Genomic DNA, 23,509 nt, shown 5'->3' on the forward strand with positions numbered 1-23,509 from the left:
GCTACGAGCTTGTAGGTCTGCTATTTTTGAAAAATCGAAGAAGGACTGACATAGAAACATAGCTTTTTCAGAAAAGAAGACATTTTTCTGATATTTTTTTTGATCTCAGGTCAAAATGGGTTAGTATGTAATGGTCGGCCCGATGCTTTTATTATTTAGGACTTTGTGTACTGGCACAGTGATGTAAATAGGGTTTTGTAATGTAATGAGTCCCGGGACCCATTTTGACCTGAGATCAGATTCTAAATATGTCTTCTACATCCTGACACTTTTCTGAAAAAGCTATGTTTCTATGCCAGTCGTTCTTCGATTTTTCAAAAATAGCAGACCTACAAGCTCGTAGCGCGCCACTCGGTGGCCCGCTATGAGCTTGTAGATCTGCTATTTTTCAATAGCTAGAGCACAACATAATGCTAACACCAAAAGGGGTTCCCGCCCAAAATGGGTTAGAGGAGTCCCAGGGACATTTGATGAGTCCCACTTCAACGACGTTATAGGAGTCATATTTTGCCATTTTGGTTATATTCATGTAGAAAACAGAAGAAGAAATCAATGATTATTATAACTAAAGCTAGCAAAACAAACTAGAATAAAAAACAGTACAGGAGTAGTGCATCCCGTGGATGCAGAGGTCGTTGTTTTATTGCGTCCCTCAACTATAAACTGCGTTTTGGCGATGCAAAATGCACCCTATTGTAATCTCTGCCGGTATTATTTATGAGGCTTTGTGTACTGGTGGCGAGGAGACGAGGGCAAAGATGCAACAGCTGCCAAATAATGTGTCTTGTCTCCGAATTAATTGTCCATTTTCAGGATTAGAAAATGACACATGAACTGTGCGCAGCCCTGACTGACTGTTAGGTTTTCTTTGTTCTAAAAAAAATCACACCCGTGTGAACTGATTGGTGCAAATCCCCCCCCCCCCCCCCCCCTCTCTCTCTCTCTCATTAGCAGGCAACAGTGCAGCACTATCTCTCTCTCCGTTTCTGGCACAACAGCGCCACTTTTGGTACTCATTGGTACTGGTCACACACAAACATAGTCACACACAAACATAGTTGAACACGGACATTGCTGTTCCTTGGAGTGGTTGCACCACTCAAAAATATACTGTATATCAATTTGGAATCAAATACTGTGTGAGATGCATCGTGATTTTATTCGGGCACTATTCTTTGTTCTTCTTTTGTTCACCGCTAAGTGTTCTCCTGTTGACTCGTCTCTCAATGAGGCCATGATGTTGACGACAGTCATGTTTTTGTCTGTGCTTCTTCCAAACATTATCAGGATGGTGTATCTATTCTATTGTGCAGCGTCTGTCGATCTCGGCCCTTGTCCTCGGTCGTGCCCACGCCCCACTAAGCACTGTCACGGGCCTCCTGATTTGCATCAAGTGCATTTGTTTTCACAAAGCCCCGTTTGTGCCCGGAGACCTACGCACATGCTCGGGGGGGAAAGTCCTCCCAGTCACTCTTCATTTGCTTGATTGGTTTTGAAGTCATTGTCGGCAGATTATATATTTTTGGGATCCGTTCTCTGGGTTCGGGGGGCCTCTCTGCTAGCCTGACTGTTGTCTTCAGTCCTAACCGGCCACGTAAGTCCCCCGAACCTCATCAGTCTTAACTCTTAACCGGCCTCGTAAGTCCCCCGAACCTCATCAGTCTTAACTCTTAACCGGCCTCGTAAGTCCCCCGAACCGCATCAGTCTTAACTCTTAACCGGCCTCGTATATAGTCGGTTCACACTTTTTTCAAAAATAGCAGACCTACAAGCTCGTAGCGCGCCACTCGGTGGCGCGCTATGAGCTTGTAGATCTGCTATTTTTCTGGCCTGACTTCCCACTGGTTGTCTTCCTGCAGGAGAGAAGGCGATGATAAACCTTTGGGGCAGTTGGACCCAGAGTGCGCAGCAGAGCCTGTTTATGTGCAACGGATGATTTCTCGTCTCTCTCTGCCACTCTCACCCCTCCCTCGTGTATATAAATCACCCCTGGCCTCTCTGTTTTATAGCCAGCAATAGAGAGAATACTCAGAATAGAGAACAGTCCAGGTGCGACCTACAGGGCTGTGTGTACCCTTAGCAGCAGTAAAAAAAACAACAAAAAAAACACGTTGGTTGAATGAAATAAGTCATGTAAAAATAAAAAAGAGGCTCTGGCGAGGCATGGAAGAATGTAATTAGATTTATGCCGTTGAGCGTGCTCGAAAGCATTTACCGACTGAGATATTTCCAGCCGAGTGCAAATCATTCGCAGTTATGTAAACGTTAACGTATGAACTCAATAGCATGCCGTTTGTTATTATTACTCACTCCTTCCGCCTTACTGCGTCATGTGCCATCTTCTCAAATGTAGGCACGTCGTAAACCCAGTTAAATAAGAACTCATTCTAATCTTGGATACAGCAGGGGTTCTCAACGTTTTTGGTCGGGGACCCCCAGAAATGCTTTGGCAATGTCTCGGGACCCCCGCCCCGCCCCCTCCCGACCCCCAATATAAATTGACTGCTACAATAACCTTAAACCATTTTGGGTGGGAACCCCTTTTGGTGTTTTAGGCATTGTTATAATTTAGCTATTGAAAAATAGCAGATCTACAAGCTCATAGCGCGCCACCGAGTGGCGCGCTACGAGCTTGTAGGTCTGCTATTTTTGAAAAATCGTGTTTTTTTTTTTTTTTTAAACAAAATCTTTTTTCTTTTTTTTCTTTTTTTAATAAATTGGGGACCCCCTAAAATAATTTGGCGACCCCCCGAGGGGTCGCGACCCACGGGTTGAGAACCCCTGGGATACAGTATATGCTTGTAGATCTGCTCTAAAACCTGGAAAAAAGAATGGAATGTAATCTCGAATTCCACGTCTTGCCTTTTTATCCCACATCCACAATCCCCAAGCAACCTCACACACACACACACACACACACACACACACACACACACACACACACACACACACACACACACACACACACCCACTTTACATTCCGGCGGCTGTTATTCGTCTCTCCCTCCAACTGTAGCTGATGATGAGAGAGGGACAGATCCTTCATAAAAAATGACTCTTTTGTCACCACGACTATGCTACTGTGCTCTGTGCTCTCGTCCTACCCAGTGGCGTGCACAGACATTTAGAGGGGCAGGTGCTCAAGTGGAAAAAAAGGGCACTTTGTGCAGCGCGTGGAACCGGCCGGTTGCCTTAATAGTGTGAGATTTATAGATTTTAGGGCCTAAATAATATATTAGAAGCTTTTTTTTTATCAAGAATTGATCAATGTCACCATGGTCCACATACTGTACAGTGTACACTGTATACAAAAAAAATAAAAAAATACATTTTTTTAAGGGCACATTGCCAAAAGGGCAGGGTCTAGCACCCCCTAGTGTCTATCTGTGCACGCCACTGCCCAGTGGGAGACGGAACTGTGTGCAACAGGATTCTAGACTCACCACAGAGCACTTTAAAAAAGAAATCAGCAGAACATTGGCGGAGTGTCCCCCAAGGTATACTGTCTGTGACCCATTCAACTCCTCATCCTGGGCAAATAACAGTCTGACAGAGACTGTGCCGCCCCTAGATTGGGGCGTTTCCACCCCATGAGTGGCCTCAGCTCCACACTGCGAGTGACCTTGGCACCCGTTTCGAATGCCATCAATGCATTGAAAGGGACAAAATGACATTTAACACAATCGGTGCCGGGATGCCGCTTTTACTCTGAAGCCCCCTCCCTTCAGTGTTTCTGATGTCATCGACACTGGGCTCACTTCCTTCGTGGACTACAATTCCCATAATGCTTTGGTGCACTGCTCCTCCTTGTGGATAGGGGAGGGCTGTCTTACTGAGACAACATGTAGTCCAGGAAGTAAGTGAGCCCAGTGTCGATGACATCAGAGACACTGGGCTCACTGCTAGAATCGAAAATATCTAAAACCACATATTACACACATAAAGACCCCCAGGAAAGTGTTCTAAAGCTCCTAAACGTCATTAACATATATTTTTTTGCAAGAAGGGTGAAGTGTCCCTTTAAGACTGCAGGCAGATAGGCAGGCCTCTATAGTACCTCATGTCCCGTCTGTCTGCTGCACAGTACAAATCATCAGGGTTAATTTAACTGAGAGTGTAAAAATAGATTATAGACGGGTCAATTTTTACACTCACTGAGTTAAATTAACTGGCTTACTTGCGTGTTGTTCTGCTTGAAGGAATAGGCCTGTCACAATTATTACATAATCGCCTAATGGCAATTATTTGAGATAATCACACTTGTTTTTTTTGCATAATCGTCAATCGTTTCCATGTTGAAATATTTCCATCTTTTTCAAAAAATAGCAGAAATAGCAGATCTACATCCAACTATTTCCACAATTTTGTAAATGTTGTAAAAGAAAAAGAATATTGAGTGATTTCTTTGTATATTTATTTGTTTATTACTTATTATATTCATTTATTTGTCACATCTGCCCTGTGCAATTTGTGATTACGAAGCCTATAAAAGGCAAACAGAAATACAAATTGCAACGTTCCAAATGTTCAATGCAAAAAAACACAATTAAATCGTTAATCGCAATTATCTGTGTGACAATTAATCGCCAACTTAACCCATTTAGACCCGACGTCGAAATGGAAAAAATAGTCTTCTAAATCATGCAAATTTTCTGAAAAACCTCATGTTTCTATATCAGGTTCTCAATATTTCATGTCAAGGACCCCCCCCAACAATATATGTAATTGGCTGTTGAAAAACGTTCGCTCGGAAAGAATATATTATATTCAAAGATTTGCGCGAGCATTTTGCACGATTCTTTCAAAAATAGCAGACCTACAAGCTCGTAGCGCGGCACTCGGTGCCGCGCTACGAGCTTGCAGATCTGCTATTTTTCAATAGCTAAAGCCAAAAGGGGTTCCCCGCCCAGAATGGGTTAAATTTGATGCAAAGGAAGACTCACTCTGCATAACAAGGGAGTTCTGGCCTGGGCCATGGCTCAGTGGTCCAGGCACCTTGGCTGGTAATCCAGTCTGGCAGTGTGCCGCGGGTTCGACTCCCGATCCCGACGGCCTTTACTGCATGTCTTCCCCCCCATCTCTCTCCCCATTTCCTGTCAGCCTACTGTCTGTCCCTCCCTAAAATATATAAAATAAAGGCGAAAGCCACAAAAAAAAAACATTTAAAAAAAAACAAAACAAGGGAGTTCTGTGGGAAACAGATGGATCGATGGGACGACACCGAGACCATCCTGCAGGATGTCTCGTCATGCATGACATGTGCCCGTTGTATGGCATGGCTCCATCCATGCTCCATCAGGGGCTATAACCCAAACTATTCCATTCCATACCATACATACAGTAGCAGATTTGAGTTGTTCTTGTTTCTGTCACGTCTGGTGTGGCGCTATACTGTATACGCATTTACATGAAGGCTGTCTTCTGAGCCTATGCTTTTGCAGTATCACATGATTTCTGATTTTAGCTTTTATAATTGTGTTTTTACCATTTTTGGTGCATCCTATCGGGTGGAAATAAACAAAACTAAAACCCTCTAATCTCATGCATTCACAAGCATTTGAATCAATGCTAGTACTATTATAACCCATTTTGGGGCGGGAACCCTTTTTGGTGTTTTAAAAATGATGTTATAATTTAGCTATTGAAAAATAGCAGATCTACAAGCTCATAGCGCGCCACCGAGTGGCGCGCTACGAGCTTGTAGGTCTGCTATTTTTTGAAAAATTGTGAAAATATTTATTTCAGAAAACTGGAGGATTTAGAAGAATCTTTTTTTAAATTTCCAGGTCAGGCCTAAATAGGATAATTATATGATATATTATATGCTTATATTTTTGCAGTGCATCAATGGTTGCTTTCCGTTATTAGTCGAGATTCTCTTTGATGATCTCCCTCTCCCGGCCCTGTAGTGTATTAGTAAGTGTTCCCATCAATGGTCCAGTGAGGCTATTCAACGTTGAAGCTCTGGGCCCTAGTGGTAGGAGGAGGGACTACAGGCGGACCCGTGGATTCATGACCAGGGAAACCCCGTGCAGCTGGGCTTTAACACGTAGGACCATCACTCCCTACGTCACCTCCGGACCTCAAATTTGAGGTCCGGAGGAGGTACTTCCGGCAGTCTTCCGGGTGCTTCAAAACGCCACTGAGCAACTCCATCGAAATGAATAGCTTGGGGGCGGGGCTAGTGCTCCAGTTCGGTCTCTATCCTTTATATACACTACAATCTTACTGAACAACGAACTTTAAATATAAAATATGGTCCTTCGAGCCGGATACATAGTGACATTCATTCCATCTGCCTTTTTCCTTCCAGCTCAGGAATATGTGTGTGCAAGACCGGAGTGTATGGGCCAAAGTGTGACGAATGCCACCCCGGGTTCTTCCGCTTCAGCAGCACGGGCTGCCAGCCGTGCCAGTGTAACAACCACACCAACTACTGCCATCCACAGTCTGGTAAGCCTTTCTCCTCTGCTTCCCTCTGTGTGCCAATCATGTTTTTGTCCCAGGGATTACACATCAAGTCACAGTATAAGCAGGGTTCCCCAATTAATTTTCCTCAAGGGCCATATTTTGACTAGGGAACAACCAGGCTGGGGGCCGAGTCCGCACGCGCGAAAAATTGGGTTTTTTATTTTTTCATTAAAAAAACAAATTAAATGTTCTCAACCAGTGGTCCGGGGACCACCAGGTCCTTGAGGGGGTGCCCAGTTTGACATGCATAGGCTACTGACGCCCATTTAATGCCATTTATATCTGGGACACCCCCCCAAAACAAAACAAAAAACTTTTTTTTTTTTTTGTATTCTTCCAAGGGCCACAAGGGGGCGCTCCGCGGGCCGCAAATGGCCCGCGGGCCGCCTATTGGGGAACCCTGCAGTATAGGAAGGTAGACTGTGAACTCGGAAATCGCCTCAGACAAAACATGCAGACAAGCGACATTGCTTCCCTCGATTATATTTTAGATAAATGTATTTCCACAATGATCCATAAGATACAAATTAAAAATAGAGTCTGCACATATACGTTCCATATACACTTGAGTTTACGCTAACTGTATGTAAGGGAGGCTTGCTGCCTATATCTTCCGTAACTTGTCTTGGAGCTTAAAGTGGAGTGTGGTCGCAGGAAGGATCAGCATCAGCATTCAACACTATTCCCTTGCAGACTCCACACACAAGCTCAGGTACCTAGGACTCAACGCCAGCCTGGGTAGTTGGAACCTAGACTTTCTGTCAGTTCGTTGCCAGGTGGAGAGGACGGGCTCCAACACCACTGCCACCAGCGCCGGGCTCCTCTGGTCCTTGTATGTACATCCATAACCGCATTGGCCATGCAGTCACAGCTCCAATTAGGGCATTAAGCAACTAGTCGACTAGTTTACTAGTCGACTAGTAAATCCACTAGTCGACCTTGTTGGTACTTATCAACTAGTTGACTAGTTGATAAGAAAAAAAAATATATATATATATATTTTTTTCTTTCTTTTTTCCGATTTTGAAGGCCTCAAGATCAGGTAGATTATAGTTATAGTCACCAATGTACACAGTTTTTTAAATGTACAAATATTTATTTTTTTAAAAAAAAAGAAAAAAAAGGGGGGGGGGGGGGGGGCGTTTAAACATAATTGGTGGTTAAACAACTAGTCGACTAGTAAACTAGGCAACTAGTCAACTAGTAAAAATGACTAGAAGTGAATGACCTAGCTCCAACCCTAGTGGTAAAGTTCACTGTCCGACTCGACAGTGATGGGCTTGATCACTGATGCCGATGAGACCTGCCCCATCTATCTATCAATAGTTTCGCAGTGGAGAGGGTCAGTCACAACGCTTCTTATACGTGCTCTAAACAAACTCCCATAGACTTGGCTACAATATGATGTAATCTTCAAAAGCCATGATGTATTGGAGGGGCCCCTCAAAAAACATCTTGAATCTCTCTCTTGGACCCATCCGTCGTGCCATGTGTGACCTATAGGAGTCACATGGAACACCATAGCTTTGCCACTGTGGGCGGATCAGAGGTGTAAAAGTGTGTTGGATTACCATAGCTCAGGTTTGACAGCTCCCACTAAAACGCATGACCCTGACCTCTCTCTGTCCCCCTTGCGGGTTGCTTACATAAGAGCGCTGTGCTGAAAAACAACATCCCACATTGCTCTGGGTATTAGCATGACAGTGACTCGTCATTTCGAGCCCTGACATTAGAGACTCGGCAAGATTGTCACCCCCACCCCTTCTCCAACACAGGTGTTGTGTTCCGTCGGGTCGCCACGACAAACCACGGGAGTCCTCTACGGTGGAAGGAAGGACAGAGGTAAAACAATGACAGTAAAAGTATCGCGTATCAGAGCCTCTGCAAAGCCTGGCCAAGTCCCTCATGAAGTTGGGACAGGGTGTATTATTTAGAGTGTTCATTGACTCTAGAAGACAGTGTGCCAGGGACACACAGACTTTGCTATTAGCTCATCTCAGCACACTGTTGAGTTTAACTAACCTATAGCCCGAAGGGACAGTCAGCTGAGTCGGCCGTTTTATTGGTTGTTGGACGGGCTTTGCCTCGCCCCACTACAGGTTGCGGTGCGGTGACAGTATTGTGTCAGTGTAATATGAAAACAAAGCCAAAATCGGGGAAAATGCCCCTCCGTTTTGTAATCTAAAAACGAGTCTGTATGTCTGTATGTGCCTTAACATGGCTCATATAGGGCGTGTGTGGCCCAGGGTACGTTCCTCTTGGACTACTTGGACGGCACGGGACGATTATGAGTTTACAACTATCTCAATTCACATAATTGACGATGTTATAATATATCCGTAGCTGATAAGCACTTCATATTTTGAACTTATGGAGATGTACATGCCTTAACCCATTTTGACCTGAGATCAGATATCAAAATGTCTTTGATTTTTCAAAAATAGCAGACCTACAAGCTCGTAGCGCGCCACTCGGTGGCGCGCTATGAGCTTGTAGATCTGCTATTTTTCAATAGCTAAAGCATAACATAATGCTAACACCAAAAAGGGTTCCCGCCCAAAATTGGTTAAACACAGTGTCTACGACTGACGTCGATACTCAAATGTCAGAATAGTCAGAAGCCAGAAATCAGATATGGGAGAAGACCTTAAGAGGCTCATAGCTACTGTGGAGTCACTACTGCTGTATGGGGCCGAGACATGGACCCTCACAGTACAACAGGAAAAAGCCCTGGATGGAGTCTACACAAGAATGCTACGAATGGCACTTGGACAGACCGCATCAGAAATGTGGACCTCTATGGGGACCTACCACGGGTCACGGACAAAGTCAGAGAGAGAAGGATGAGGCTGGCAGGGCACTGCGTCAGGCACCCAGAACTTGAGGCAAGCAAAATTGACCCAAATGGGAGCCAACCCAGGAGGGGAAAGAAGAGTACCACCTATATGGACGTGATGCAGCGCGACAGCTTGGCTGACAACACTGCAGAGCTCAAGAACCTGATGTTGGATAGGAAATTGTGGAGGGCAGCGATCCAGGAATCCCGAGCTGGTGTTGGCTAGACCTCACTCTCGCAGCCTTAACCCATTTGGGGCGGGAACCCCTTTTGGTGTTAGCATTATGTTATGCTTTAGCTATTGAAAAATAGCAGATCTACAAGCTCATAGCGTGCCACCGAGTGGCGCGCTACGAGCTTGTAGGTCTGCTATTTTTGAAAAATCGAAGAACGACTGACATAGAAACATAGCTTTTTCAGAAAACTGTCAGGATGTAGGAGACATTTTTAGAATCTGATCTCAGGTCAGAATGGGTTTAAGCCAAGGCTAGTTAATGCCTTCTCCTCTTGTGACTGAGCTGCCGAATGGATCACTGTGAAGCTCGGCTTGTGTGGTTGACAGACAGCTGCGGAGCCTTCTAGCATTACATCGTCATTTGTTCGACCTTCGTGTCCTATCGTATTGTGACTCAGGAGTGTGCTTATTTCGGCATAACCAGACTGGTTTTCGGGTAGAATTGTGCACACTAACGTTTCATTTGGTACACTACTGCAGACGTTGCGGGATGTTCCTTTTGTTTTCATCAAGACTGCAGAAAGATTTTCCATCGTCCTATAGAGTTGAAAGGATTACCTTTTGGACAATTAAATCCTCTAACTTTCTTTTACAGAAAAATACAGAGGGTATATATGGAGTGTGGGAGAAATCGATATATCAAACAAGCCTAGACTGTGCACAGCACCATTACGACCATAGGTGTAAATATGTGGATGACCTCGACCTTGTCCACAAAGTGTGGAGAAATCAATATCGACACTAGCCTAGACGGTGCACTGACTGCACCATTATTATGATGACCATAGGTGGGAAGTACGTGGGTGACCTCAGCCTCGTCCACAACGCCTCCGGGCAACATAATCATCTCTCCACCGCAACCCTTACTCAGCTTGACACATGGGTCCAGGATAGACACATGACTACTGAAGTGCAAAACACTGACTGTGGGCTTCATGGAGACTGTACTCATCATCACTCCATCCATCTGTGACTCAAGTCAAAGGGGCCAGCAGTAGCAACCACAATCCAGAGTGACCTCTGCTGAGTTGACTTCTGCTGGGATCAGCAGGTGACCAGTCAGTGACCACTATCTGATTAGCCTGGAACTCACCTATGCTTTCTATGGAATAGGCAGCTCCCGGCAGGATCCGCCGGCAGAAACGGTGCGCAGCTGCTGGACATGAGACTAATTAATTAGAGCGACAGAGAGAGAGAGGAGTGTGTGTGTGTGTGTGTACGGGTGTGCGTCAATTTAACAAAGGTGCAGACGATCAGAAATCAGCAGAGAGTGATCGACGTTTGCGCTACTCTATGCCGAATTGAAGTGGACTCTCGGACCCATACTTTTTTTTTTCTCCCTGGAAATAAAAACGTCTGGGTTTCCGAGGCTACTATGTGATGTACTGTAGCAAAAAGGCCAGCTTGAGCTGTTCCTCCCGTCATTTAAAAAGAGCTGAAATTCCACCGGGTGATTTGTCAAGAATCCGTATTGGATGCGTTTGTCCTATAACTCAAATACACTGCCCCGTGTAGCACAGTTCTATCACACATTCAAGCAACTCCTTTAACCCATTTTGACCTGGGAACGATTCTACAAATGTCTTCTAACAGTTTTCTTGAAAAACCCTATGTCGTTCTCAAACATTTTCATGTGAAGGACCCCCAAAAATAGATGCATTTGGCTGCCGACCCCCATCTGAAAACATGTTGTTCCAGGGACCCCCCCCAGAAGCAAAGATTTGAGTTAAAAACGTTCGCTCTGAAAGAATATATATTCAATGATTTGAGGCACATTTTCACGATCTTTCAAAAATAGCAGACCTACAACCTCGTAGCGCTGCACTCGGTGCCGCGCTATGAGCTTGTAGGTCTGCTATTTTTCAATAGCTAAAGTATAACATAACACTAAAAGGGGTTCCTGCCCCTAAATGGGTTAAAATGATGATTGGCAAATCTTCTGATAGCTACTCTCTGACGCAGCTTATAGTATGTCGATGATTTGCAACCATCACAGAAGGCACGTTCCAAGGACACAGACAAATCCATCCATGAGCCCTTTCATATATACCTTTCCACCTCACCGCCACCCTCCTTTTAAACACCTTTTTTTGATATACGGTTTTGAACTATTCCAGTATTTTGTTTATTGCCATGTATGAGTATACCAATAAACATAACAAAAGGCATACATGAACCCTACGAACATTTGGCAGAATTAGCCAATCTACAAGCTCACAACTTGTCCGAACCCGATGGGTTGTGAGCTTGTAGATCAGCTATTTATGGCGAAGACTTGAGTGGGGGGCCTAGTATACTATAGTCCCCTGGGGGGGGGGGGGGGGGGACTCTGGTCAACTAGTATAATAGGGTTTAAGTAATCTGGAGAGGTTTTACGCATGCATAAAAACGGGAGGGGTCGAGGGTTTAACCCTTTTTGACCTGAGGACGATTCTACAAATGCCTTCTACATCCTGACAGTTGTCTGAAAAACCCTATGTTTCTATGTCAGTGGTGCTCAAACATTTTCATGTCAAGGACCCCCAGAAATACCCCCAGAAATACCCCCAGAAATACTCATTTTCGCGCGGCACTCCAAAGGGGTTCCCGCCCAAAATGGGTTTAAGTGGTTAAAAAGGAGCACCTGATGTGTGATGCAGTAAAACACGGTTGGATGGTTTCATAGTCTGTAAGCAATTCAGAGACAGCCGGGTAATAACATTTACCGCACCAATATGTATATATTACCCTCCTGGTAGACTTTACAACTGAGCCAGAGTTCGGGTGTGGTCTACATATAGTACCGTTATGGCTGCACTTCTTTTTATCACGGACTGTGATAAGAAAACGTCTGAGGAAACCGGGCTAAGGCCTCACTCACACTGTTGCAACATGCATACAACATTTGTCTTGTGTCTTGTCCGTGTTTCATGGCCGCCCCAATGCATTTCCAATGCACAAGTGTTTGGTCAAACCACGTGACTTCCATTGGAAAAGCATTGGGGCGGCCATGAGACACAGGCAGAGCACAGCACAGTTGTTCTTTATGTGTGTACGAAGCCTAAGTCCTTTGAAAGCCCGAACTGATCACCTGTTGTCTCTGTCTCTCTCTCTCTCTCTCTCTCTCTCTTTTCGTTTCTCCTCCAGGTGTGTGTCTGAACTGCCTGGACAACACCCAGGGCGCCAACTGTGAGGAATGCAAGCCCAAGCACTACCGCAGCGCGAGCGCTGTGCTGACGGACGCGTGCGCCCCCTGCCCCTGCTTCAACACCACTTCCACCGGCAGCTGTCACACCGGTGAGAATCTGAATTGGTCAATCCAGGAATCAAACGATTAAAACAAAATCTAAACTAAAACCCATTCTGGGCGGGAACCCCTTTTGGTGTTTTAAGCATTATGTTACAAGCTTGTAGATCTGCTATTTTTGATAAATCTTGAAAATGTGGCGCATATCTTTGAATATAGTCTTTCGTTTTTCGTTTTCTTTACTCATATCTTTGCTTCTGGAGGGGTTCCTGGAACAACATATTTTCAGATGGGGGTTGGTGGCCAAATACAGATAGTTCTGGAGGTCCTTGACATGAAAAAGGTTGAGCACCACTGACATAGAAACATGGGTTTATAAGAAGACTGTTATTTCCCCTACCATAAGCCCTCAGTGAATTGCATTGAATTGTGTGCCGCTTGGGATATTATTTACATTATGAAGAGAGGATATATACCAAAAAAATTATAATTTTGAGCGATGGAAATAAGCGAATTAGCACAACACCCCATTGCCCCATTCAATTCAATGCAATTCATTTAGGGCTTATGGTAGGGGGAATATAGCCTGGCTTGGCCAGCCTCATAGCGGGGATTCACTGAAGATTATTCATATGCGGGGAGGAAACATAGCTATGAGTCTGGCCGCGCCAGGCTAGGGGAAATAGCCAATAAGGAGCTTTTGCACAAAATAACACCTGGACCTCTTTGGTGGGGACGTAACAACTACAAAGAAAGGTAAGAAAGCCTTTTAGTATGGAATTCTCCTTTAAGACTGTCACCAACTCGCCATAATACGTGAACATAGAGGGCATCACTACTACGTTGTACAACAACAAAAATGTGTTTGCATGACACGATGATGCCACAGGAACCATCGCGTAACAAGGTGCAAGACGAGTGCAGTTGCACTGCGTTTTAACATGCATTATTTACATTTATTCTAGGCTAGTTGATTATTCAGAGCAGCGTGTAGTGCATTATTGGCCTCTTCGTGCTCAAGGACACCTCCTTGACGGGGTTTTCATTTCCATCGTTGCCGTTGATGGGTACACAATTATTGTCTTTTGGTGAGGGATTGAACCAGTGACGCCTTCGTTCATGGAATGCTATGCCACCCTGAAACCTGTGTCCTGAACCTTGAATGAAGTCTTGTCAGTCCGGCGTTCGAACCCTACCTACACGGTCACAAAATAATGTCACTGCATGCAAACGCAGCACAGGCATTTCATTTCGATAATCATTAACCCATTCAGGCCTGACGTCGACATTTTAAAAAAAAAGTTTTCTAAATCATGACAATTTTCAGAAAGATTTGAGGCACATTTTAACGATTTCTCAAAAATAGCAGACCTACAAGTTCATAGCGCGCCACTCGGTGGCGCGCTATGAGCTTGTAGATCTGCTATTTTTCAATAGCTAAAGTATAACAGAATGCTTGAAACACCAAAAGGGGTTCCCGCCCAGAACGGGTTAAACTGCCGATAACGATTAAAACCACTAGAAGTGCACACAGAGACTATAGATAAGATAACACGCCAGTGGCATGTTCTGGATGATTTGATTTGAATGCCAGTGGCATGTTCAGTTTATATAAACCTCCTGGCTGCTTGTCTGAATGCTAGACCGATAACTACAGTACACTGGGGCCTGTGCAAGAAGAACTGCTGCTTAAAGTGTCTCGTTAGTACACCGACCAATGAAGAACTGCTGCTTAAAGTGTCTCGTTAGTACACCGACCAATGAAGTCACATTGCTTAAAGTGTCTAGTTAGTACACCGACCAATGAAGTCACATTGCTTAAAGTGTCTAGTTAGTACACCGACCAATGAAGTCACATTGCTTAAAGTGTCTAGTTAGTACACCGGCCAATGAAGTCACATTGATGCTGCGCAGATCTGTTTACATTCCCCCGGTCATGGGGGAATGTAAAAAAAAAATCACACCCGTGTGAACTGAGTGGTGTAAAGTCTTATATAGCCTGTCTGACGTAATGAAATCATGTCTGACGTAATGAAATCACACCCGGGTGAACAGGGTGAACATAGCAACCATGCTCATTTTTTCTGCACAGAAAAAAACCCCTGTTCACCCGGGTGAACAGGGTGAACATAGCAACCATGCTCATTTTTTCTGCACAGACTAACAAAGCCAGTTGTAGGAGTGGTTTACACCACTCAAAAAAACGCATAATTTGTGATAGGTCGGGGGAAACAAAAGACCTCGGGTGCCGGAAGTGCATCCAACGGAAGTCTTTCCCCATATATAGACATATTGGGCTGTAGTTCTTTCGCCAGGCCTTTCTCCTCGTGAGATTGTAAAAGTCCAGGAACAAGGTTAACGACAGGGCAACCCCTCAGATCACAGCTGCGGGTGGGAGAGTTCACACTGAAACACACGCACGCACGCACACACTGACATTACAAGGGTGTTAACGGTAACACAGGTAGGCTAACAATCTTTTTTTTCCGAAAGCAAAAGACGTGCCTACATTATATGTTCTTATCTTATCTCTCGCTGAAAGTGTGTCCCAACTCTTTTGTGTTCGTTTTTTTTTTTTTTTTTATGTTCCATTGCTTTTTTTTCTTTTTTTCTTTTTGCTATTGGCCATATATGTGCCTCTGTTGGGTGCGTGTGCAATCCCCAATATGACTTTGTTTACGTTGGCATCGGCAAACAGCATCATAATACAATCGATAGTCGTGGAATTTTGACCTGGTGCCTCACGGACGTGCTACTGACGACAACCATTTAGGAGCACATACAGTGACATGCTACTGACGACAACCATTTAGGAGCACATACAGTGACATGCTACTGACGACAACCATTTAGGAGCACATACAGTGACGTGTGACAGGACAACCATTTAGGAGCACATACAGTGACATGCTACTGACGACAACCATTTAGGAGCACATACAGTGACGTGCTACTGACGACAACCATTTAGGAGCACATACAGTGACGTGCTACTGACGACAACCATTTAGGAGCACATACAGTGACGTGTGACAGGACAACCATTTAGGAGCACATACAGTGACATGCTACTGACGACAACCATTTAGGAGCACATACAGTGACGTGTGACAGGACAACCATTTAGGAGCACATACAGTGACGTGTGACAGGACAACCATTTAGGAGCACATACAGTGACGTGACAGGACAACCATTTAGGAGCACATACAGTGACGTGCTACTGACGACAACCATTTAGGAGCACATAAGTGGGGTTCCGGGGACCCCCAGGGGTCCTTGAGGGAGTTCCAGGGGGTCCCCAGCTAAATGATATTTTGGAACTAAATGGACCCTTAATGGGTCTGTAACTCTGAGAGTGTACAAATGGATCCAAACGGGTCCGTTTGGTTCCATTTGTACACTCTCAGAGTTAAATTAACATTGATTTTACAATATAAATTGGGGATCCCCGAGATAGAAATGCCATTAAATGGGGGTCCGTAGACTAATATGCATGTCAAACTGGGGGGTCCTTGAAATTAAACAGGTTGAGAATCACTGCTAGAGCCGTGAAAATCTTCCCTTATGATATCTCTTCAAATGGGGTTCCGTGGGCTAATTAGTGTCAACCTGGGGGTCCTTGACAGACCTGAAAAGGTTTGGGAACCACGGCTAGAGGGGACAGTGCCAAACACACTGCAGACGGTAGCCTATACATAAAGGGCAGTATTATGCGTGTCTTAAGTACCAGGTCTTATTACTTAACTTAAGACCTGGAGGCGTGATCAATGCCATTTGGCTATTCTGAGTGGCCAAACAGCATTGACCACGCCTCCAGGTCTTAAGTTAAGTCATAAGACCAACCCATTCAGGCCTGACGTCGAAATTTAAAAAAAAAAAACTTTAAACTCTAAATCATGACAATTTTCGGAAAGATTTGAGGCACATTTTAACGATTTTTCAAAAATAGCAGACCTACAAGCTTGTAGATCTTCTATTTTTCAATAGCTAAATTATAACATAATGTTTAAAACGCTAACGCTAACGTGACATGGATGCGTTCCAGGTCTAAATGGGTTAAGACACGCATAATACTGCCCAAAGCCTCTACTGTATATACACAGACACACAGACGTCTAGAACTATGTTCAGTATGAACCCTGAACCGTCCTAGACGTGGGGACTCCCATGTCGCTTCTCCTCTCGTTCCCGATTTACACTCCGCCGAAAGTAGCTGTATAGCATCTACGTACGGCGTATAGATCAGCTATGTTTGGCGCGTGGCTTTTACATCGGCCCGGGCCTCGCACATAAGTATAAATCAAGCTTCACCTCTCCCTCCCTCCCTCCCTCCCGTCCCGCTCCGTCCCCTCCCCTCCCCCTCCCCCTCCCCCTCCCCTCGATGGAGCCCATTGGTGGTAGGGCCGCCCTGCCTGGCAACAAGAAACTGTCAGGTTGTGTTTGCACCCAGCCAGAGGCCAACTGGCTGGGGATGGGAATGGAGCAGAAGGGGCTGTGCAACGTCACCACGCATGTGGAGTACACACGCGCGCACGCACACACACACACACACACACACACACTACAGCAAGTCATGCAGCAGTGGCGGCGGAACTAGAGGCAATCGCGTCTCCCGTCCTGTCCATTCAGTGACCATTATGAAATATCGGAAAATATGCACAGAAGCATCGCAGCCTGTAAGGGGCTGCTCTTATATAACTGAGTGGTGTGAGTGCACTGTGTCTGTTGGCGGTGGGGGGGGGGGGGGGGGGGGGGGGTTGTTCAGCATGAAGACAGACGTTGCTGTAGCAACAGTGAATAATGAGAAAATGCCACAATGCGGTACCACCGGTGCCGGGGAGACTTGTCTTGACTGGGCCAGGAAAGACCACCGATCTGCAAACGAAGGGCCTCTTCGTAATTAATGATAGAGAGAGAGAAGGAGTGACGGCGAGCGCTGCTGTTGTTGCATCCATATGAGGAAAATGTGGGTCACACATATCAAATGATCCGTGCAAAGTCGAAATCTTTTCTCAATGGTATATGGGCTCATTCATCCGGAAGGCTACTAAAACATTGACTGTTTTCCTTTACTCTCTCTCTCTCTCTGTGTGTGTGTGTGTGTGTGTGTGTGTGTGTGTGTGTGTGTGTGTGTGTGTGTGTGTGTGTGTGTGTGCGTCCTTGTGCGTGCGTGAGAGTGCGTGGAAGTAATGATGCTCATGTGGAAACAACACAACATCTGTGCGCGGTATGTCCATTTTTGAGTGGTGTAAACCACTCCTACGACTGGCTTTGTTAGTCTGTCTGTCTGTCTGTCTGTGCAGAAAAAATGAGCATGGTTGCTATGGTCACTCAGTTCACACGGGTGTGATTTCATTACGTCAGACATTACGTCAGACCACAGCTGATCAGGCTATATAATACCTTACACCACTCAGTTCACACGGGTGTGATTTTTTATTTTGTAGTTAAGAGGCATGATGTGCCAGACTTCACTAACTAGACTACTACACGTGTTGTGTAGAAGTTATGTGTAAACAACCGGGTCAACTCCTGCACACAGAACCTTGAACCCCATACCAGTGCTGCTGCTGCCGAGTATATCGTGTTTCACTCACGCTGGGTGATATAACACATCGGCGTCTAGCTGCCAACTGGACTCTTCAGCAGGGGTTAAATCCATTCTGGGCAGGAACCCCTCTTGGTGTTTTAAGCATCACGTTACACTTTAGCTATTGAAAAATAGCAGATCTACAAGCTCATAGCGCGGCACCGAGTGCCGCGCTACGAGCTTGTAGGTCTGCTATTTGTTTAAAAAGAAATCGTGAAAATGTGGCGCAAATCCTTGGATATATATTCTTTCGGAGCGAACGTTTTTTTTTAAAACTCATATCTTTGCTTCTGGGGGTGTCCCTGGAACAACATATTTTGAGATGGTGGTCGCGGGCCAAATACTTATAATCTTGGGGGTCCTTGACATGAAATAGTTTGAGAACCACTGACATACAGTAGGAACAATAGGGTTTTCAGAAAACTGTCAAGATTTCGAAGACTTTCTTTTGGTTTAATTGCTCAGGTCTAAATGGGTTTTGAATCCAGCTAATCATGAACAGTCGGAGGAGCACTAGTGGTGAGCGGAGCCGTGTCACATGATCATTCCAGATTGAGGTCTATAGATGTAGGGCATTCGTTCAGGAAAAGTGGTACGAACTGAAGCTAGGCAGGCCTGTCGCCGTCTGAAATGATCTCACGTGCATTTGTCCGACCAAGAACCGTCCAAGAACAGTCCATAATAACTCACCAGAAAATAAATTATAGATTCATGCTGCATTATCTAGTGGAGTAGGCGTGCACACACACACACACACACACACACACACACACACACACACACACACACACACACACACACACACACACACACACACACACCGTTTCACTGTGTTCACTGTTATCACTGTACTTCACTATGATTTTTGGTTAACTATGTTAAGGTCACTTAAGCCCTATTTTATATTTCATCAAATGGGAATTGTGGAAATAGCCAGTCCACAAAGTAGCCTCGGAAACCCAGACGTTTTTATTTCCAGGGAGAGAAAAAAAAGTCTGGGACCGAGTCCACTTCAATTCGGCATAGAGTATAGCGCAAACGTCGATCACTCTCTGCTGATTTCTGATCGCCTGCACCCTTGTTAAATTGACGCACACACGTACACACACGCACACACACACACACACTCCTCTCTCTCTCTGTCGCTCGAATTAATTAGTCTCATGTCGCGCAGCTGCGTCTAGATTATCCTGGCGGATCCTGCCGGGAGCTGCCTATGCCATAGAAAGCATAGGTGGACCCCAGGCTAGTCCACAAGCTGCCATCGCATCACGAGCTTGTAGGTTTAACTAAGATATTTGAAAATGTGTGAAAGTAGTTAAAGCGCCTATTATTATTATTATTATTATTATTATTATTAGGGCTTATATAACTATTGAATATTTCACACACACACACACACACACACACTAGGCTTCACCGAAAGATCACAAGGGGTGTGATCTTTCATGCCTCCCAGCAGGTTGGGAAACACTAGTGAAGGGTGTCTACAATTAAGCAATATTACACGAGAGGGTGTGGTTTAACGTGATTATTGCCACGACAGTGATGCGGTAAGAAACGAGACGAAGTCGAGTTCCGCAAGCATCACTGAAGTTACCCTTAAAACTAAGAAAATGGCTGGAAAAAATATATTTTTTAATGACAGATGTAGTCACTACGACCACAAATGTCCCAAGAAACTAGCTAGCCTATAGCCACCGAGTTTGCTAGCGCTCTGGGAGAACAGAGCAGCTGAATTCTTTGTTTTGATTATGGTGCTGGTTTAACCCACGGCTAGAAGGCTGTTTCAACCAATCAGATTGCTTCCTCGAAACGACCTGTGGTATAATGTTGTTTAATGCAATTAGATATGACTTCTGTTTTGATGCATGGGTTGTCAAGGCCAGAAAGTAGTTTTTAGACACTCAGTAGGCATTCCTGCATAACTTCCTTCCTGGTTTGATGATTATGTCTCGCGCATACCCTCTATATGGGTTACCCACATCAAAATTAGATGTGCTATGATTTCATAGCCAGAAATATTTAATAACAAAGCAAACAGTATTTATCTTTGTGTAATGTTATTGGTTTTAGACTTTTCTTAATAACTACATACGTATGTATGTATACAGATTTAGCTAGAATGTGAGGATAAGTTATGAATTTACACAAATCCATGTATACAGTATCTTAGGCCCCATTTACACTGGCAGACAAATCTAGCCTGAATCAGATCTGTGACACATCAAGATTGAAATCCGATTGGTTTAAATGGTCACATGACTCATTTAGACAAATCAGATTCCAATCTGGATGTGGCTCAGATCTGATTCAGGCTGGATTTGGCTGCCAGTGTAAATATGGGGCCTTAGTTAGGAGACCAGTAGAGCTGAAATGACCAGCCAATTATTTCTTCTGCTGACCAAGTTCCCTGGTGTAATAAATACATTTCATGTCATAGTTTTATCTTCCATTAATAAGGGTTTTTGACGGTAGTGAAAATCATACCGCCTGGATGTCTAATTACCGACCAAGGCAGGGGTTCTCAACGTTTTTGTCCGGGGACCCCCGGAAATGCTTTGGCAATGTCTCGGGACCCCCGCCCCGCCCCCTCCCGACCCCCAATATAAATTGACTGCTACAATAACCTTAAACCATTTTGTGCGGGAACCCCTTTTAGTGTTTTAAGCATTGTTATAATTTAGCTATTGAAAAATAGCAGATCTACAAGCTCATAGCGCGCCACCGAGTGGCGCGCTACGAGCTTGTAGGTCTGCTATTTTTGAAAAATTGTGAAAATATATATTTTTTTTAAATCTATTTTTTTATTTTTTTATAATTTGGGGACCCCCTAAAATATTTTGGCGACCCCCCCCGAGGGGTCGCGACCCACGGGTTGAGAATCCCTGGACCAAGGCACATACTCAAGTTCCCTGTGTATCGTTTCCTTCCATAGCAAGTATGTAACATGTGATGTGGGTGAGAGAAGCAGTTGCAACCGTTAGATAATGGAATTCTTGAAAATGGATAGGAAGATAAACAAAATGTTTAAAAGAGAACACTGACCATTATGCTCCTTTGCCTGTTGCTTTGTCGTCCTTTTGCAATGGAAGCCAGCGACATAAAGCTACAAACTGACACCCGACACTTATGTGTGACAGGCGTGACGCACTGCAAAAAAAACGTTGAGCTGGTTTCAACTTTTTTGCAGTGCTCCAATGACGCAGTGGACCGTCAATCAATCAATCAATCAATCAATGACGCAGTGGACCGTCAATCAATCATATGTTTGTCTCACCATTTTTCTCTCCTTAACAATTCCTGCTCTGTTCTGTAAAAGGAAGAGAAACCTCATTCGGGCCAGTTCTCTGTGCTATTTAACCCTACCATTTTCATTCTCTGTGCTATTTAACCCTACCATTTTCATTCACGTAGTGTGGCTTGAGCAATACTTCAACAGCGACAATGTTATCCCCCTCCCCTCTGGTAGTACTGTGAACACTGCATAAGTCACGCAACTTCAGTTTCCTGCAAATAAAGCTTTAAAAATGGTAAATGGTGCATTTATATAGCGCCTTTATCCAAGGCGCTTTACATAGATTGTGCATTACATTCACCCATTCACTCACACATTCATACACCGATTGCAGCGGAAGCCATGCAAGGTACCAACCAGCACATCGGGAGCAATTTGGGGTTCAGTGTCTTGCCCAAGGACACTTCGACATGTAGACAGGAGGAGCCGGGATTCGAACCGCCGACCCATGGATCATTGGACGACCTGCTCTACCTCTTGAGCCACAGTCGCCCCTTTAAATTGCTACAAAAACAAATGTGATCTTTCAACCCCATGAATCCTATAGCGTCCCCGTCCTGGGGTGAACATTCGGTGAAAATAACAGATATACGGTCGTGTCGTTGCGGCACATTTTGAGCTTGTAGACTTTTGGGGAAGAGATTTGGTGTAGACGGAAAAAGAAGTATAGAATAGAGCCCTGGAGGACCCATGTCTTGTCAACTAAAGTTTTTTAAGTGGTTAAGAAAAAGTTCAGGTCCCCCCTGGTTTGTTTTTAGTCTCGCCAGTCGCTGCGAGTTGGAATAAAAGAAGCATATACCAAACAAGCTATTCCAAGAAGTATACTTGAAGAAACTTGTCAGATTCATACGCCGCATCAATTGGCTTTTATTGGGTAGGCCCTAAAATTATGATGCCCTTGATCACTGGGAATTTGGGGTAATACGCAGCAGTGTTGTTTTCGTCGACTAAAACTAAGACGGAAAATGTTCGTCGACTACCTTTTTCCACTGGCAAAAACTATTGGAAACTAAATGAAAACTAAGCTATGATGACTAAAAGTAAGACTAAATATACTGACAATTTCGTCAACAAATTGTTAAAAAAAATAGTCATTACGACGGCATCAAGGCCTGCCAAAATACATTTTAGTCGACTAAATCACCTGTAGATTTAGTCGACTGAAATCTCATGACATTTAGTCGACTAAAACTAAACCAACACTAACACATTCCAGGTGACTAACATGTGACTAAAACTAAGTGAAAACTAATCAAGAGACTTTTATGACTAAAACTAAAATAGAAATTTGCTGCCAAAAACAACACCGATGCGCATTACGGATTCCGCTTTGGGGGTACCTGTCTGATGACAACATGACGCAGGATATCATCTGCTCCCGACCGGATCGTGAACCCACAATGGGATAGATACCTCCCAGGCTAACAAGAGAGACAAAAATAAAATCTAAAGACTTCATTATTATTATGCCATTTAGACCTGACTTCGAAATTAAAAAAAATGTCTTCTGAATCCTGTCGGTTTTCTGGAAAAACCTATGTTTCTGTATCAGTGGTGCTCAATATTTCATGTCAAGGACCACACAAATTATATGTAATCGGCCGCCGACCCCCCCATACATCTGAAAACATGTTGTTCCAGGGACCTCCCCAGAAGCAAAGATTTGAGTTAAAAACGTTCGCTCTGAAAGAATATACATTCAAAGATTTGTGCCACACGATTTTTAAAAAAATAGCAGAAGTACAAGCTCATAGCGCGGCACTCGGTGCCGCGCTATGAGCTATTTTTCAATAGTCTAAAATATAACATAATGCTTTAAAACACCAAAAGGGGTTCCCACCCAAAATGGG

At 44.4% G+C, this 23,509-nt stretch overlaps 1 protein-coding gene across 2 annotated transcripts in view; it reads left to right on the forward strand.

Annotated features, from left to right (window-relative positions):
• LOC306934690 (multiple epidermal growth factor-like domains protein 9) overlaps positions 1 to 23,509 on the forward strand; it is a 44,301-nt gene that overhangs the window by 14,165 nt on the left and 6,627 nt on the right. For both annotated transcript variants that reach the window (XR_013791330.1, XM_079517375.1), the window contains exons 3-4: positions 6,314 to 6,453; positions 12,669 to 12,818. Coding sequence is in view for 1 of the 2 variants with exons in the window: in XM_079517375.1 (XP_079373501.1) it covers positions 6,314 to 6,453; positions 12,669 to 12,818 (290 nt within the window). In the remaining variant the exon portion in view is untranslated. The remainder of the gene's footprint in view (positions 1 to 6,313; positions 6,454 to 12,668; positions 12,819 to 23,509) is intronic.

The sequence above is a fragment of the Electrona antarctica genome, assembly GCF_951216825.1.
Source record: "Electrona antarctica genome assembly, chromosome: 12".
NCBI classification, from domain to species: Eukaryota; Metazoa; Chordata; class Actinopteri; order Myctophiformes; family Myctophidae; genus Electrona; species Electrona antarctica.